The sequence below is a fragment of the Erinaceus europaeus genome, chromosome 11 (genome assembly GCF_950295315.1).
Source record: "Erinaceus europaeus chromosome 11, mEriEur2.1, whole genome shotgun sequence".
NCBI classification, from domain to species: domain Eukaryota; kingdom Metazoa; phylum Chordata; class Mammalia; order Eulipotyphla; family Erinaceidae; genus Erinaceus; species Erinaceus europaeus.
In genome coordinates, this window is record NC_080172.1 from 19834371 (window position 1) to 19849877 (window position 15507).

Here is a 15507-nt window from a genome sequence, read left to right on the forward strand (position 1 = left end):
TATTTAAAAATCATAAAAATCTGAGAGGCTTGAAAGCCTATGACTTAGTGTCATGTAGGGGTTATCATCGGAACCTTCCAGCACATCTGATCCAGTCCTACGGACTGATTCTCTCCTGAAGTTTATATGTTTGGAATGTTCAGTTTAAGAAAGGTTTTCATTTATAGCCTCATGCAAGCTCATGATTGGTATTGTTCTTACTTTTAAATGCAGTGTGAGGGAATGAATTTAGGCTAAGTTGCCACCAGGCCCAACTTTTATTCCCTGTTTTCAGAGAAAGAGATAGGAAGGGGGTAGAGAAAGACACCAAAGCACTGTTCCTCTATCTATCCACGGAGTTTCGTTGGTGTTGTCATTGGTGTTCTCCAGCCTAAAGCATATTCACTCACTACCCACTGATCACTTCCTGCCCTTATCTTTTTTATTTATTTTTTTGAGGTGCCAGGGTTGCAAATGCATGATACCACTATTCAGTGGCTCTCCCAAGGACCAGATTTCTTATTTTCCAGTTCTAGAGAAAAAGAGGTGCAAGCAGAGAGGAAAGAAGCACTATAGCACTGCTTCATCACCCATGGAGCTCCTACAGTGTCCCTCATGATGCTCCCATGTGGTGGCAGGGCTCAGACCTAGGCTCCTAACATGGGTGCTAGCTCCCATTTCCCATTACATTTTAAATGTAAAACTTAAGTACATTCAAATGCTTAAATCTTAACTGCTTAGTTCTTCCAGATACATACCAGATTTTTTTTTTCTTTTGCAGTTGAAAAATCCTCCCCAAAATGTGAGCACTCCACATACTGAATTTTAAAATAAGCTGATTGGCAAATAGCTCGCCCATTAGAGTGCATATTTTACTAGAGTAAGAGCCTGAGTTCGAGCCCCTGATGCCGCACAGGAACACTGTATACAGGGTAGGCTTCACAAGCAGTGAAGCAGCACCATGTGTCTCTTTTTTTTCTCTGACTTACTCTACCTGAGATTGAAAGGAAAAAATAAAATTAAAATATCCAATGGGAGTAGTGGGTTGTATAGCCCTCGTGAAGCATTGACGAAAGAAAGAAAGATCTTTGAAAGAAAAGAGAAAAAGAAAGAAAGGAAGAGTTGGACATCAAAACCCAATACCTTATGAAGCTAAATGTTGGTTCTTCGAAAAAGTAAACAAAATTGACAAACCCTTAGCTAGAATCACAAAAAAAAAAAAAAAAAAGAAGACTCAAATAGAATTACAAATGAAAGGAGATAGCACAACAGACACCATAGAAATCCAGCATATCAGGGAGTTGGGCGGTAGCGCAGTGGTTAAGCACACGTGGCACAAAGAGCAAGGACCGGCATAAGGATCCCGGTTCAAGCCCCCGGCTCCCCACCTGCAGGGGAGTCACTTCACAGGTGGTGAAGCAGGTCTGCAGGTGTCTATCTTTCTCTCCCCCTCTATGTCTTCCTCTCCTCTCTCCATTTCTCTCTGTCCTATCCAACAATGACAACATCAATAACAACAGCAACAATAAAAAGGGCAGCAAAAGGGAAAATAAATAAATATACTTAAAAAAAAAAGAACGCCAACATATCAAGTCTCTTCCTAAAAATCAGTTCAACAGAATGACTTTTTCTATCTTGCCCAAAGAAACAATGACATTGAATAGCATCATATAAAGACTAAAGCAAGCTTAGTCAAAGGACAACCTTCCAACATACCCATTCCCTTATCCTGACTTAATTTCTCTCATAAAACATTAAATTCATGACAATATGCTATTTAAAAAAATACCTTGGTTCAATCTCTTTCTGGTCAAAAAAGACATTCTAGAAGTAAGGAAGTCACATACAGTTGCTTCCTAACAGTGAGGTACTTGAAGTCCCCTGTTGAGTGAGCCCATGTACTCTGGATGCCTATGTAAAATCTTAAAGTTTCATTCATATGCATAATATAGACAACTGAATATACAGATGTGAAAAAAACAAAATGTCAACTAATTTTCAAGACTGTGGGAGAACTCTAGTAGTTATCTATGGGGGATGGGGGGTGGGGGCACAGACCTTTGGTGATGGGAGTGGTGAAAAACAAAGAAACAATCAAAAAAGTAAATAAAAAAATAGGGAAGCTTCCAATGGAGGGGATGGGACACAGAACTCTAGAGGTGGGAACTGTATGGAATTATATCCCTGTTATTTTACAATCTTGTTACTAATTATTAAATCACCAATAATTTTTTAAAAAGAAAAATAGGCAAATATATGTAGAGATAGGTAATTATGTAAATAGTAGTCACCCTATGATCTGTTAATGTTGGGAGAACTACTGCAGTTTCTGGTAGAGGGAATGAGGACACAAAACTCTGATGGTGGAACAGTGTGGAATTGAGCCCCTGTTGTTTTGTAATTTTGTAAAAAAAAAAAAAAGAAAAGAAAGAAACTTTCCTGTGTACATAACTAAGTTAAATGTTATAGAGAGAAGACATCTAGGATGTTGTTCCTCAGTTCTTTCTGCTGAGCCCGCAGAAGGGTTGATGTTTAGTTGGCTCACCCTATTTTTACCCTGCTGGTTATTCATGACTGGTGCTGTGCTGGTTGGCTGATGTTTACACTGTGCTAGTTGTTACACATTGACAGTAACATTTTGGGTGATCATGCAAAAACTCAACAGTAAAATGTCCAGAAAATCTCAGATGAACAGATTATGAATTTGAAGTAAGAAGAGTTGGTTGTCTAAATTGCAACCTAGTTTCAAAGTGCAATAATCTTAGTGCATTAGCTTGAATTAAGGCTCATACTAACCTAAAAACGAACAAAAAGCTTACTTAGTGTGCTGCTTTGTCGTGCATGTGACTGAGGTCTGAACTCAGTCACCACGGCATTGAAAGAAGCTTCAGTAGTATGGTTGCTCTCTGTCTCTCTCTCTCTCTCTCTCAAAATTAAATGATCTTTTCAAAAGTCAACCTGGACTCTTTTTCTTGTTTATTGCAGAAAAATGTGAATCAAGTAGATGTGTATATGTATATATCATTAAGTTTCTACTTACAGAGTTTTTTTTTTTTTTTTTTGCCTCTACAGTTGGGGATCAGTGCTAGCACTACAAAACCACTGCTCCTGATGGCCATTTTTTTTCCCATTTTATTTTATAGGATAGAGAGAAATTGAGAGAGTAGGGGAGATAGAGAAGGAGAGAGAAAAATAGACACCTGCAGACCTGCTTCACCACCTGTGAAGAGATTCCCCTGCAGATGGGTGTGTATGTGTGTGTGCTTGAATCCGGATCCTTGTGCCAGTCCTTATGCTTAGTACTATGTGCACTTAACCAGGTGTGCCACCACCTGGCACCCCCCCTTACAGAGTTTTTTAAGAGTACATATTTTTTTCTTTAATTATCTTTATCTACTGGATAGAGACAGCCAGAAATCAAGAGAGAAGGGGGAGATAGAGAGGGGAAGAGAGACCTGCAACACTGCTGTCACCCCCTGTGAAGCTTTCCCACTACAGGTGGGGATCAGGGGCTTGAACCAGTTCTTGTGCATATGCTTCCATCCTTATGCACTGTAGGGTGCGCTCAACCAGGTGTGCCACCCCCTCCCCTTAAATAACATTGGTTATTTTTCTTTTATGTTTACCAGAGCAATGCTCAGCTCTGGTTTATCCTATGGTAGGCATTGGACCTCGGACTTTGGAGCCTCAGGCATGAGAGTCTCTTTGCATAACCATTATGCTATCTGCCACCCCCCCCCCCCAGCTCCTTACTACATAGTATCATTTGCTTTTTTTTTTTTTTAATTTTTCAACGTTTTATTATCTTTATTTACTGGATAGAGACAGCTAGAAATCGAGAGGGAAGGGGGTGACAGAGAGGGAGAGACAGAGCGACACTTGCAACACTGCTTCACCACTTGCAAAGCATTTCCCCTGCAGGTGGGGACTAGGGGCTCAAACCTGGGTCCTTGTGCACTGTAACATGTGCGCTCAACCAGGTGTGCCACCATCTGGCCCCATCATTTGCTTTTCTATTGGAATATGGGTTGCAGGAAGTAATACAATGATTTTCACTCGTCTCTCAGAGTACTAAAGTTAAGCTTTTTATAAATACTGTTTATGGCAAAAGCTATGCTCCATGTCCAGGAAATGTAAAGTCTCTAAGGTGGGTGTATTCCAGCATATAAATCAGGTGCTAGTGCTCTAAATGACTGTTCAGGTCTTAATACATGTCCACAATTTAAAATGCATGGGAGAAACCCCAAAATCTTTTGGAGTCAAAACTATGGCCCTGATTTCCAGGGATAATCAGAACTAATTTCTCTTAGGATGTGGTGGCAACTGTGAGTAATAATAGTTCTAAATGTGTTCCTCTAAATCTATAAACAAAAAAAAATCATGTCATTACCTGTCCTCAAGTAGAGAAATTGCCTCAGTAGATCTGTGCCATATGTTTGTGACATCTATGATCAGGCCCTTTTGAACTTAACAGATATAAGAGAACTAACTGATAACAGATTACACAGCCTATAGACAGAAAAATAAATATCCCTTTATTATCTCTGAAAAAGATTCTGATAGGAAAAGTCTTTCCCTTCATACATTATTGGAAAGATATTTGAGGGTCCGGGTGGTGGCACACCTGGTTAAGTGCATGTTGCCATGCACAAGGACCCGAGTTCAAGCCCCCAGTCCCTACCTGCAGGGAGAAAGCATTACAAGCGGCAAAGCAGTTGTTGCAGGAGTCTGTCTGTCTTTCTCCTCCTCTATTGTCTCTCTCTCAGTTTCTCTGTTCTATCAAGTCAATAAAGTTTAAAAAAAGGGAGATATTTGAAAGAAGTCTTCAATAAAATCATACTTGTCTAACACACCAAAGAGCATATTTTCTTCATTAAAAATATAGTCATGGGGAGTGGGGCTGTAGTGCAGCGGGTTAAGCGCAGGTGGCGCTAAGCACAAGGACCCGCATAAGGATCCTGGTTCAAGCCCTGGCTCCCCACCTGCAGGGGAGTCGCTTCACAAGCGGTGAAACCGGTCTGCAGGTGTCTATCTTTCTCTCCCTCTCTCTGTCTTCCCCCTCCCCTCTCCATTTCTCTCTGTCCTATCCAACAACAATGACAACAATAATAACTACAACAATAAAACAACAAGGGCAACAAAAGGGAATAAATAAATAAAAATAAATATAAAAAATATTTAAAAAATATAGTCATGTTGGGGCCAGGTGGTGGCACACCTGGTTAAGTGCACATGTTACAATGCATAAGGATCCAGGTTCGAGCCCCTGGTCCCCACCTGCAGGGTGAAAATTTCACAAGTGGTGAAACAGGGCTACAGGTGTCTCTCTCTCTCTTTCTCTCCCTATCTCCCCCTTCCCACTTGACTTCTGGCTGTCTATATCCAATAAATAAATAAAGGGAATAAAAATTTTTTAAAAAATACAGTCATGCATATACTCTTCATCAAGAGTCACTTTATTTTCTCTCCCATATAATGACATTTTAGTACTAGTCCGGAAAAAACAAAAAAAGACTGAGCAGTTTATATATGAAAACTCCTCTCCTAGTTTGGTGTCATGAAATGATAGGAGTTGACTGTTACGCTCTGTTCACTGATATTTATGGTCAGATGTGTTCATTCATTCATTTCAGTTGATTGGTCAAACACAGAATGTAAAACCTGGATCTTATTATGCATCTTATTAGGAGGAAGCTTGGGGTGATCTGAAATATTGTCAGGCTTCTCTGGTAATGATCTATATGGTTTTGCTATGATTTCACCTTCAGGAAACATAGGCTCAGAAAGCACAGGCTCAGAAAAGGCTTTTCGAAGATTTTCAGTCTCTTCTCTGTTCTGCCTTATGGAGTCTTCTTCTTGGAAAATTTTATTTACTTTCTCCAGCACAGCATTAACACAGACTGCCTGTATAAGAAGAAGTAATTTTCTTTTTAAGCTACTAAATGTTCACATAAGTCTAGTAAAATGTTTAATTTTTTTATATTTATTTTCCCTTTTGTTGCCCTTGTTTTTTATTGCTGTGGTAGTTATTATTGTTGTTATTGATATCGTTGTTGTTAGATAGGACAGAGAGAAATGGAGAGAGATGGGGAAGACAGAAAAGGGGAGAGAAAGACACCTGCAGACCTGTTTCACCGTCTGTGAAGTGACTCCCCTGCAAGTGGGAAGCCGCTCAAACCGGGTCCTTGCACTTCGTGCCACGTGCGCACTGCGCTACCACCCGACTCCCCAAGTGTTTGAAATCATTCATCTATAGTCTAATCAAGAATCTTTTCCTTCCAGTAACACCTGCACATAGAAAGTAGCAGCATGGGAGTCGGGCGGTAGCGCAGCGGGTTAAGCGCACGTGGCGCAAAGTGCAAGGACCCAGCATAAGGATCTCGGTTCGAGCCCCAGCTACCCACCTACAGGGGATTTGCTTCACAGGCGGTGAAGCAAGTCTGTAGATGTCTATCTTTCTCTCTCCCTCTCTGTCTTCCCCATTTCTCTCCATTTCTGTCCTATCTAACAACAACGACATCAATAACAAGAGCAATAACTACAACAACAATAAAAAGACAACAAGCTTTGGGTCCATGATTGCTCAACAATTTGTTTGGCTTTGTATGTTAACTCTCTTTTCAGTCACCAGGTTCCAGGTGTCATCAGGATGCCGGCCAGACTTCCCTGGATTGAAGACCCCACCAATGTGTCCTGGAGCTCAGCTTCCCCAGAGACCCATCCTACTAGGGAAAGAGAGAGGCAGACAGGGAGTATGGACCGACCAGTCAACGCCCATGTTCAGCGAGGAAGCAATTACAGAAGCCAGACCTTCTACCTTCTGCAACCCTCAATGACCCTGGGTCCATGCTCCCAGAGGGATAGAGAATGGGAAAGCTATCGGGGGAGGGGGTGGGATATGGAGATTGGGCGGTGGGAATTGTGTGGAGTTGTACCCCTCCTACCCTATGGTTTTGTAAAAAAAAAATAAAAAAATAAAAAAAAAAAAAAAAAAGACAACAAGGGCAACAAAAGGGAAAACAATTCAATAATATATTAAAAAAGAAAGTAGCGGCAGATTGATTCTTTGCAGTAAACATTATATCACAATCTACAAAAGAAAAAGAATGAAACTCTGGTACATTTCAATAAAGATAGACCTTAAATCTTTTTTCCCTCCAATTCATGAGATGATTTATATCTTTAGCCTTTTATTTCACTAAGCAAAACATTTTCTGAGAGAATTTCTCCTCCAATGTGAAATCTAATAACAACCTTGTTTACATACCTCTCCACATCTTTGTTCATGTTTATATGTACAATAGGAAGGGCATACAGACTTTGTAAGAATTTAGTAAGCTGTGGGGCTGGGTACTGGTACAGCTGGTAGAGCCCACACACAGTATGCAAGGACTTGGGTTCAAGGCCCTGGTTCCTACAATAAGGGTGGAAGCTTCATGAGTGGTGAAACAGTGGGACAGGGATCTCTCCTTCCCTCTCTGTCTCACCCTTTTCTCCCTAATAAATAAGAATTTAGTAAGATGATGATGTATTTAAAGCAAATAATAGGAATAGTTAAATCCATGAAACATAAATAAGCCTGAACTCACTTATTTTACTAATAAGATGCCTCAAGGTGATGTAGAAGCAATAAACAGAAAGACTTCCTAAAGAGGGAAAGAAAGGATTGATAGTCTCTCCCCTGAACATCCTCAATTTCCTCTGCTATGCCTTTCTTGTCTTCTCTCATGACACAATGGGAGAACTCCAGTGCTTTCTTTCACGTTCCTGCTTAGTCAGTAACTATATGATCTTGATCTGGCTAAGAGAATGTCTGCTGAAGAGGAGGTCAGCAGGCGGTGGCACACCCAGTTAAACATACATATCACCATGCTAAAGGACCTGGGTTCAAACCCCAGTTCCCCACCTGCAGGTGGTTCACTTTGCAAGTGGTCTCACAAGAAGGTCTGCAGGTGTCTGTTTCTCTTTCTCTCTCTCTCTCTACCTCCCTTCCTCTTGCAATTTTTCTTTGTCCTGTCAAAAAGAGAAAAAAGATTTTAAAGCAAGTTTTCCCTTCTATATTTAATACCTAGTCACTCAAAACTTGTGCATTTTTATTTCTTTAATACTGATACTCATGATTCTTGTCTAATTTTTTTTGTAATTGTTGTTTTCCTGTGTCTTTCACAGATGTCTTAATATCTTGCCCTAGATATTTCTGGTCTTCATGTTTCTGTAGACTTTCCACTGTTTTCACTTGGCAAGTTTCCACACACAAACCATAAACTTTTCAACGTATATGTTATTTACTTTCCAAAACTGGCTTTAAATGTCTTGAAGAAATTAAAATTTAACTTTTGCTTAAGTCTAATTTGCTTACATTTCACCAGAGACATTGCATTCCACCCATTTTTTGTTGTGTTGTTTGTTTTATACTGCATCTTAGCTCAGTTGAGTGTCAGTTTTGTATGGGTTTCACATTTAAGGTACTGAGTACTTCTGAAAACTTCAAACAACTGTAAATCTATATTTTATAAATTCAGTTAAGAAACTGAATTAAAAAATATTGGCTAGAGACAGAGATAAATATGATTTGTTTAGATACTCTTGTATTTAATTGATATAGTTGTTTACTATGGAAAGAACTCTTTGTTTAGGTCTTTAATTTTTTATTATTTGCTGTGGCTTTCTTAGAAGTCTTAGATATTGAAATGCAGAATAAAAATTAAAAATTTCTGGACCAGCATCAGAATCCTGGTTCAAGCCCCTGGTTTGAGCCCCTGGCTCTCCACCTATAGGGGAGTCGCTTCACAGGTGGTGAAGCAGGTCTGCAGGTGTCTGTCTTTCTCTCCCCCTCACCGTCTTCCCCTCCTCTCTCAATTTCTCCCTGTCCTATCCAACAATGATGACATCAATAACAACAACAATAATAACTGCAAAAAAGGGCAAGCAACAAAAGGGGAAATAAATATAACAAAATAAAAATTTCCAATAATGCATAGATTCACTACAGTCTGAATGAAAGTCTAAGCAGATGTGTGTGTGTGTGGTGACTAGTTTATTCTAAAATTTGTAAGAAAATATAGAGGATCTAGAACAGTCAATATACTCTTGGAAGACAACAAAATAACTGATAGATTTACAACAACAACAACAAAAAGTATTCTGGGACAACAGGGAAACATTCTTCCTCCTAGTAAATTGAGGATGACTGAATGCCTATGCAGGAAAAATTCAGCCCTTACCTCATGAACTTTAGATGGATTATGAATCTGAAAGTGAAAGGTAAGACAATAAAGCTACTAGAATAGATTAGAGGTAAAACCGAATAGGGTGTCGGTTGAATCCTTAAGATATAAAAAGCACCTAACAACAAAACATTACTAAAATGAACTATATTCAAATTAAGAACTTGTTTTAAATGAAATTGTTGAAAGACCAAAAGGGCCAGTCAAATGAATTTGCCACTTGTAAACAAAAGAAGGTGTGTTCCTATTATATATTTTACAATTTCATATCAATGATAAAAAATAGATAATTTCCAACAGAAAGGGTTACAAAATTTTAAGAGAAGTTCACATGGGAGTATATCCAACAAATGTCAAACCACTGCATGAATAGGTAGCCTTAGTGCTAGTCAAAATCACAATAGGATGATACCATATACTTATGACAATGGTTATCATGAATTGAAAATAGCACGCCAGTGACGATACAAGGCAACTAGGCCTTTATAACTGGTAAACTGTTAAAGACAGTTTGGAAAACTGGCAGTACCTACTAACACAAGCAACTGCAAACTTTGTTGTCCAGCAGTTCCACCAAAACATGCACACAGGGGCTGGGTGGTGGCGCACATGGTTGAGCACACATGTTACAATGCACAAGGACTTGAGTTCGAACCCCCAGTCCCCACCTGCAGGAGGAAAGCTTCACAAGTGGTGTAGCAGTTCTGTAGATGTCTCTTTGTCTCTCTCCCTTTCTATATCCCCCATTTCCCTTTCAATTTCTGGCTGTCTCTATCAAATAAATAAAATTTTAAAAGTTAAAATAAACATGCATACAGGAATATTCATGGTAATATTATACACAATAACCAACTGTGTAAATAATCAAAATATTCAACAGTAAAGTGGATAGTGATATAATTAAATAGTAGGTCTCGAAACTTTACATCAGGCTCAACCTGACGCTGTTGACTGGCTACAGAAGAAGGGCAAACGCTAGAAGAAGAAGAAGAAGAAGAAGAAGAAGAAGAAGAAGAAGAAGAAGAAGAAGAAGAAGAAGAAGAAGAAGAAGAAGAAGAAGAAGAAGAAGAAGAAGAAGAAGAAGAAGAAGAAGGAGAAGTAGATGAAGAAGAAGAAGAAGAAGAAGAAGTAGAATGACACACAGCACTGAAAATAACTACTGCTTTAGGCATCAGAAAAATGACAATGATGAGTAAGTAAAGCAAAAACTAAGTAATGATGCTCAGTAGAAGAAGATATATAGGAAAGAGTATATATTATGATTTCATTTACCTATAAGCAAAGCAAGACTGTATAGTGGTAAATAGATGAAAAGATTTTGCTAAAACTCATCAAGATAGCTATTTCAGTATGCATCACTTTTTCTTTCTTTATTGTTTTTAATTTATAAAAAGGAAACATTGACAAAACCATAGGATAAGAGGGTTATAACTCCACACAATTCCCACCATCCGTATTCTACCCCCTCCCCTGATAGCTTTCCCATTCTCTATCCCTCTGGGAGCATGGACCCAGGGTCATTGTGGGTTGCAGAAGGTGGAAGGTCTGGCTTCTGTAACTGCTTCCCCGCTGAACATGGGTGTTGACAGGTTGATCCATATTCCAACCTCTCTCTTTCTTTCCCTAGTGGGACAGGTCTCTGGGGAAGCGGGGCTCCAGGCCACATTGGTGGGGTCATCTATCCAAGGAAGTCTTGTTGGCATCATGGTAGCATCTTATAGCCGCCAAGGTTATCACTGGGCTCAGTGCCAGCACAATGAATCCACCTTCCCAGTGGCCATTTTCCCCCTAATTTTTATTAGATAGGACAGAGAGAAATTGAGAGAAGTGGGAAAGATAGAGAGGGAGAAAGACACCTGCAGACCTGCTTCACTGCTTGTGAAGCACAACCCCTGCAGGTGGGGAGCAGGGACTCAAACCAGGGTCCTTGTGCTTGGTGCTTGGTACTATCTGCACTTAACAGCCCCCTCATATACATTACTTTTTAATTAATTTTTTGTGGCCCTAAGTCCTCATGCATGCACACTTCAGCTTCTGGGATTATTTTCTCTTTTTATCTCAGAGAGAGAGAGAGACAGAGAGCAAAAGGCACCACATTATTGCTCTGCTGTTTGCGGTGCTTTCTCCTGGTTCCTTGGGTCTCCCATACACTTCTAAGGCTCAAACACTAGGTCCCTTGCATGGTAAGGAGGGGTGCATTACAACTCAACTTAATGATGTTTGTTCCATTGTTTTCACCAGCTACGAATAACACAATGCCATCACAAAACAAAATAGTGGCAGGTAAATTAAAATACAAGCAAAATGTTCTAACCATAACTTTGCAAATAGTAATAAACTTTATAAAAATATTTAGTGTTAGTTGTTTATGCATATTAGCTCTTGGTCACCTGGCTCCTCAGAAAAGTAAATTTGCAATGTAAAAATTATTTAGTTTAACAAGAGACTAGTACCATGGTTTATTAATGAACAATACAGTATATCTTTTTTCTTAGTAATTTAATATTGATTTACAAAGTTGTAAGATAATTAGGGTACAGTACCACCTGGTCCCCACCACCAAAGTTCTGTTTCCCATACCTCCATTAGAAACTGTTCTCCTAAGGTCACTGGTATGGGCTGACTCTACTACTGTCTACCTATATCTAAGCATTACAGTATATCTTTAACGTTACTTCAAGTATGTTTATTTTTACATTCTAGTAGTTTATCTTAACTTACCAAGTAAATAAGCGCTGCATATGAAGCATACATTATACTAGTTATGGTAGTCTTTGCTGGGAAGGAAATAATTTCAAATAAAGAACTCCTTCTGGCCTGTACAAAAAAAAAGATTTTATTTATTTGTATCTATTTATTATTGAACAGAAACAGATAGAGAGGGGGGAGAGAGAGAGGAAGAGAGACAGAGAGATACGTGCAGCCCTGCTTCACCACTCTTGAAGCTTTCCACCCGCAGGTGAAGACCTAACCTGGGTCTTTGCACACTGTAGTGTGAGTGCTTAACCAGGTGTGCCACCACCTGACCCCCAAAAGAAAAGACTTTTTTTATAAAAGTGAAAAGTTTTCACTGTTATAAATAAAATTATACAACACAATTGTAAAGGGAGTATTTAAGTATCTTTCCAAAAAATAATCTATTTTAGATTTACATTTTTCACTTACTGAAAATGTATTAGTTGATTTTTCTTCCTCTAATAAAAATATATTTCCACTTCTAATAAAACCTTATGATAAAGCTGTAAACATGCACACTGGATGGAAAAAAAAACTCATTTGCACAATTGAATGAACGTTTTTATATTTACCAAGTGTGTTCACTAGGGGGAGCTGCAATGCACCTTCAAATTTATTTATTTATTTACCTATTTATTTTATTTTTAATTTAGCAGGCTGTTTTATTTTATAATCACTTTAAAATATCTCTTTTTGCAAAGACAAAATTTTTTATAGATATTACTAAACTACCCTTTATGAAGATTACATGATCTTCCATATCTAGATGCCTTATAAATAATTATTTGAAAAGAATGTGTAATTTCTAAAACAAATTCTATTCTTTCTTTATTTTATTTTCAATCTTTAATTGAAGCATGATACAAACTTAGAAGGAAATTCTATTTTAATTTTCTTTTAGTTAATGCAACAAAAGTTGTTTGAAGAGTCTAACATTCAGTAAACAATCAAAAAAAGAAGCTGTTAACATATTTAAGATATAAAAAGGAGACAAAAGGAGAGAGAGAAAGAGGGAAAAAGAGGGGGGGAAGAAAGAGAGAAGGAAGGCATAGGCTGGAATTGCTCTTTAATGCAGTGGGGGCCAGATTTGAACTGGGGATCTGGCACAAGACAAAACAGCAGATCAACTGTTGCTCTGGCCATGTGAAAATTATCTTAAATACCTTACCAAAATGTCAATATTTATACTATATCCAAAATAAAAGGAATTATTTCAATTGATAGCACTAGAAGTTTCATTTTTTGTGCTAGTAAGGAAATACAAATAATTCCTTTTCTCCAAGAGGGTTACTAATGACTTTTTTTAGATTATTTTAATTTCACCTACTCACTACCAAGACCATTATTTTATTAGCATTTTGTTATACTAGACTGAATATAAGAATTATTCCTGAAAGAATTCTGGAGCTGCAATGCACCTTCAAGTTTATTTTTTACCACCAAGTTGCAGAATGCTACCATGAAGCCAACCTGACTTCTCTGGGCAGATGACCTCACCAATGTGTCCTTGAACCCCACCTCTCCAGAGTCCTGCCCCACGAGGGAAAGATAGAAACAGTCTGGGGGTATGGATCAACCTGCCAATGCCCATGTTCCACAGGGAAGCAATTACAGAAGCCAGACCTCCCACCTTCTGCATTCCATAGAGATCTTTGTTCCATATCCATAGAAGGATAAAGAATAAGGAAGCTTCCAATGGAGGGGATGGGACACAGAACTCTACTGGTGGGAATTGTATAGAATTGTACCCTTCTTTTACCACAGTTTTGTCAATCATTGTTGAATCACTAATGAAAAAATAAGAATAAATAGCCTTTTAACTAAATTTTTTCACCTCTTGAGTTCGGCAGACAACAATCCAAATGCTGAACATTTCCTAGAGCTTAATGGCCTGCTTGGAAATGTTAATCACGAAACTGCTGAAGGGCAGTGTTAACTTTAGATGATCATTAAGCTCCAGAAAACGTTCTGTGCTCACATCAGCATGTTTGTTTTTGAAATGTAGAGTTTTACACTAGTAATGAATTTGCCTGTTAGATGTCTTTAGCTTCTAGTAGTAGATGGTCCCCATTCTTATATTTTTATGCAATCTAATCAGTTTAAGGGAATTATAATCTTTGATAAATCAACTCTGCTGTCTTGAGAAGGATACAAAATAAGGACATTATGAAAAACATTCCCTTCTCTCTGGCAGTGAAGTGGCATTTAGTCCATTTCTCTAAAATCCAAGTCCTCAGTGGCTTCAGTGAACTCCCGGAAACTACATATTGTATAGCTAATTATAATAATGTAAGTGCACAATAAAAATGTATACAAACTAGAAAGAACAGTATGTACACGATCCCTCAAAAGCTGTCATACTGGCTGAGGAGAGGGTTCACCTCAGAGTACACTTTCTTATGCTGAAGGACCGAAGCTCAAGACCTCAATCACATGGCATCTGTACCATGAAAGCTTCATAAGTGGTAGAGCACACACCACCACCCCAACCTTCCTGTCTCTTTCTTCCCCTGAAAAAGAAAAAGGCTATTGGGAGCAGAGGCGTCAAGCCCTAGCAATAACCCTGATAATACACAAAATAAGACAAAAGTTGTAATACTGAAAAAAAAAAATGAAAACAGTCAACAATAGAATTATAGTTAGGTAAATTTTGTAGTATCCAGACAATGGTATATTGCAGCAATGATAAAGTAAGACTTACCCTAGGGGTGGGAGTGTTTTGAAGATACCTATCATAACAAGACGAAAATGGTGCTAATGTGCCAACAACTGTGCTATAAAACCATTAACTTCTCAGTAAAATGACTTAAAAAAGAAACCGTGCACTTGTGATGACAACAGCTTTGTTAAGTCATTATTTCTTCAAGCTAGCTAAATAGCTCACTTGGATACTGTACTGCTTTGCCATATATGCAACACAGAGCCGGGCCCTCCAACATACTAAAGGAAGCTTCAGTTCTGTGGTCTTTACTGGCCCTCTCTGACTCTGTCTCTAGCTAAAAAACATACAGACATTTTGTCCCCTATTAAAGTGATTAAAAAAAAAATCACTTATTTCATATGAGATAGTTTCACATGAGAGAAAGAGAAGCCAGAACACCACTGGGTAACAAACCAGGAGTCTCAGGCATGCAAGTCCTACACTCCACCATCGAGCCACTTCCACTACCACTAGTGCAGCTTTTTAAAAGGTGCTTCTGAACACATGATACCATTTTATTGAACTTATAGCAAACAGGTCCTGTTTCAAATGTCTGTTGTTCACTCAATTTTTGCTGACTTGTGCTACCACTCCTTCTCAAGTGAAATGAAGTAAGGAAATTCTGAAACCAAAATGATCTAGCCTCATAAGGAGGATCTAGCTAAAGGAGGAGGGGGTCACTTCTTATTCCCTATTTTTCAGACCATATTCCAATACATGAGAGTAGGTAAGGTCAGTTTTAGCCCACTGTCTTCATCAATCAATCTGGAAGATTTTACAGAATTCCTGACATCTGGAAAGAGTTTTCAGGAAATGAAGCAGCTGCTGTTCTTTCTTGCTAGAAGAATTAAAATAATAGCATGG

General features: G+C 38.6%; 1 protein-coding gene across 2 annotated transcripts in view; it reads right to left on the reverse strand.

The window, feature by feature from the left end:
- Positions 1-5414: 5414 nt before the first annotated feature.
- Positions 5415-15507, reverse strand: part of SPATA9 (spermatogenesis associated 9) — a 42030-nt gene continuing 31937 nt past the window's right edge. The window contains exons 4-5 of one of the 2 annotated variants that reach the window (XM_007531420.2): positions 11928-12023; positions 5415-5883 (exon numbers count right to left, since the gene is read on the reverse strand). In XM_007531420.2, the coding sequence (XP_007531482.2) occupies positions 5596-5883; positions 11928-12023 (384 nt within the window). In that variant the 3' untranslated portion in view covers positions 5415-5595. The remainder of the gene's footprint in view (positions 5884-11927; positions 12024-15507) is intronic. The other variant, XM_060201188.1, reaches the window with a different exon arrangement.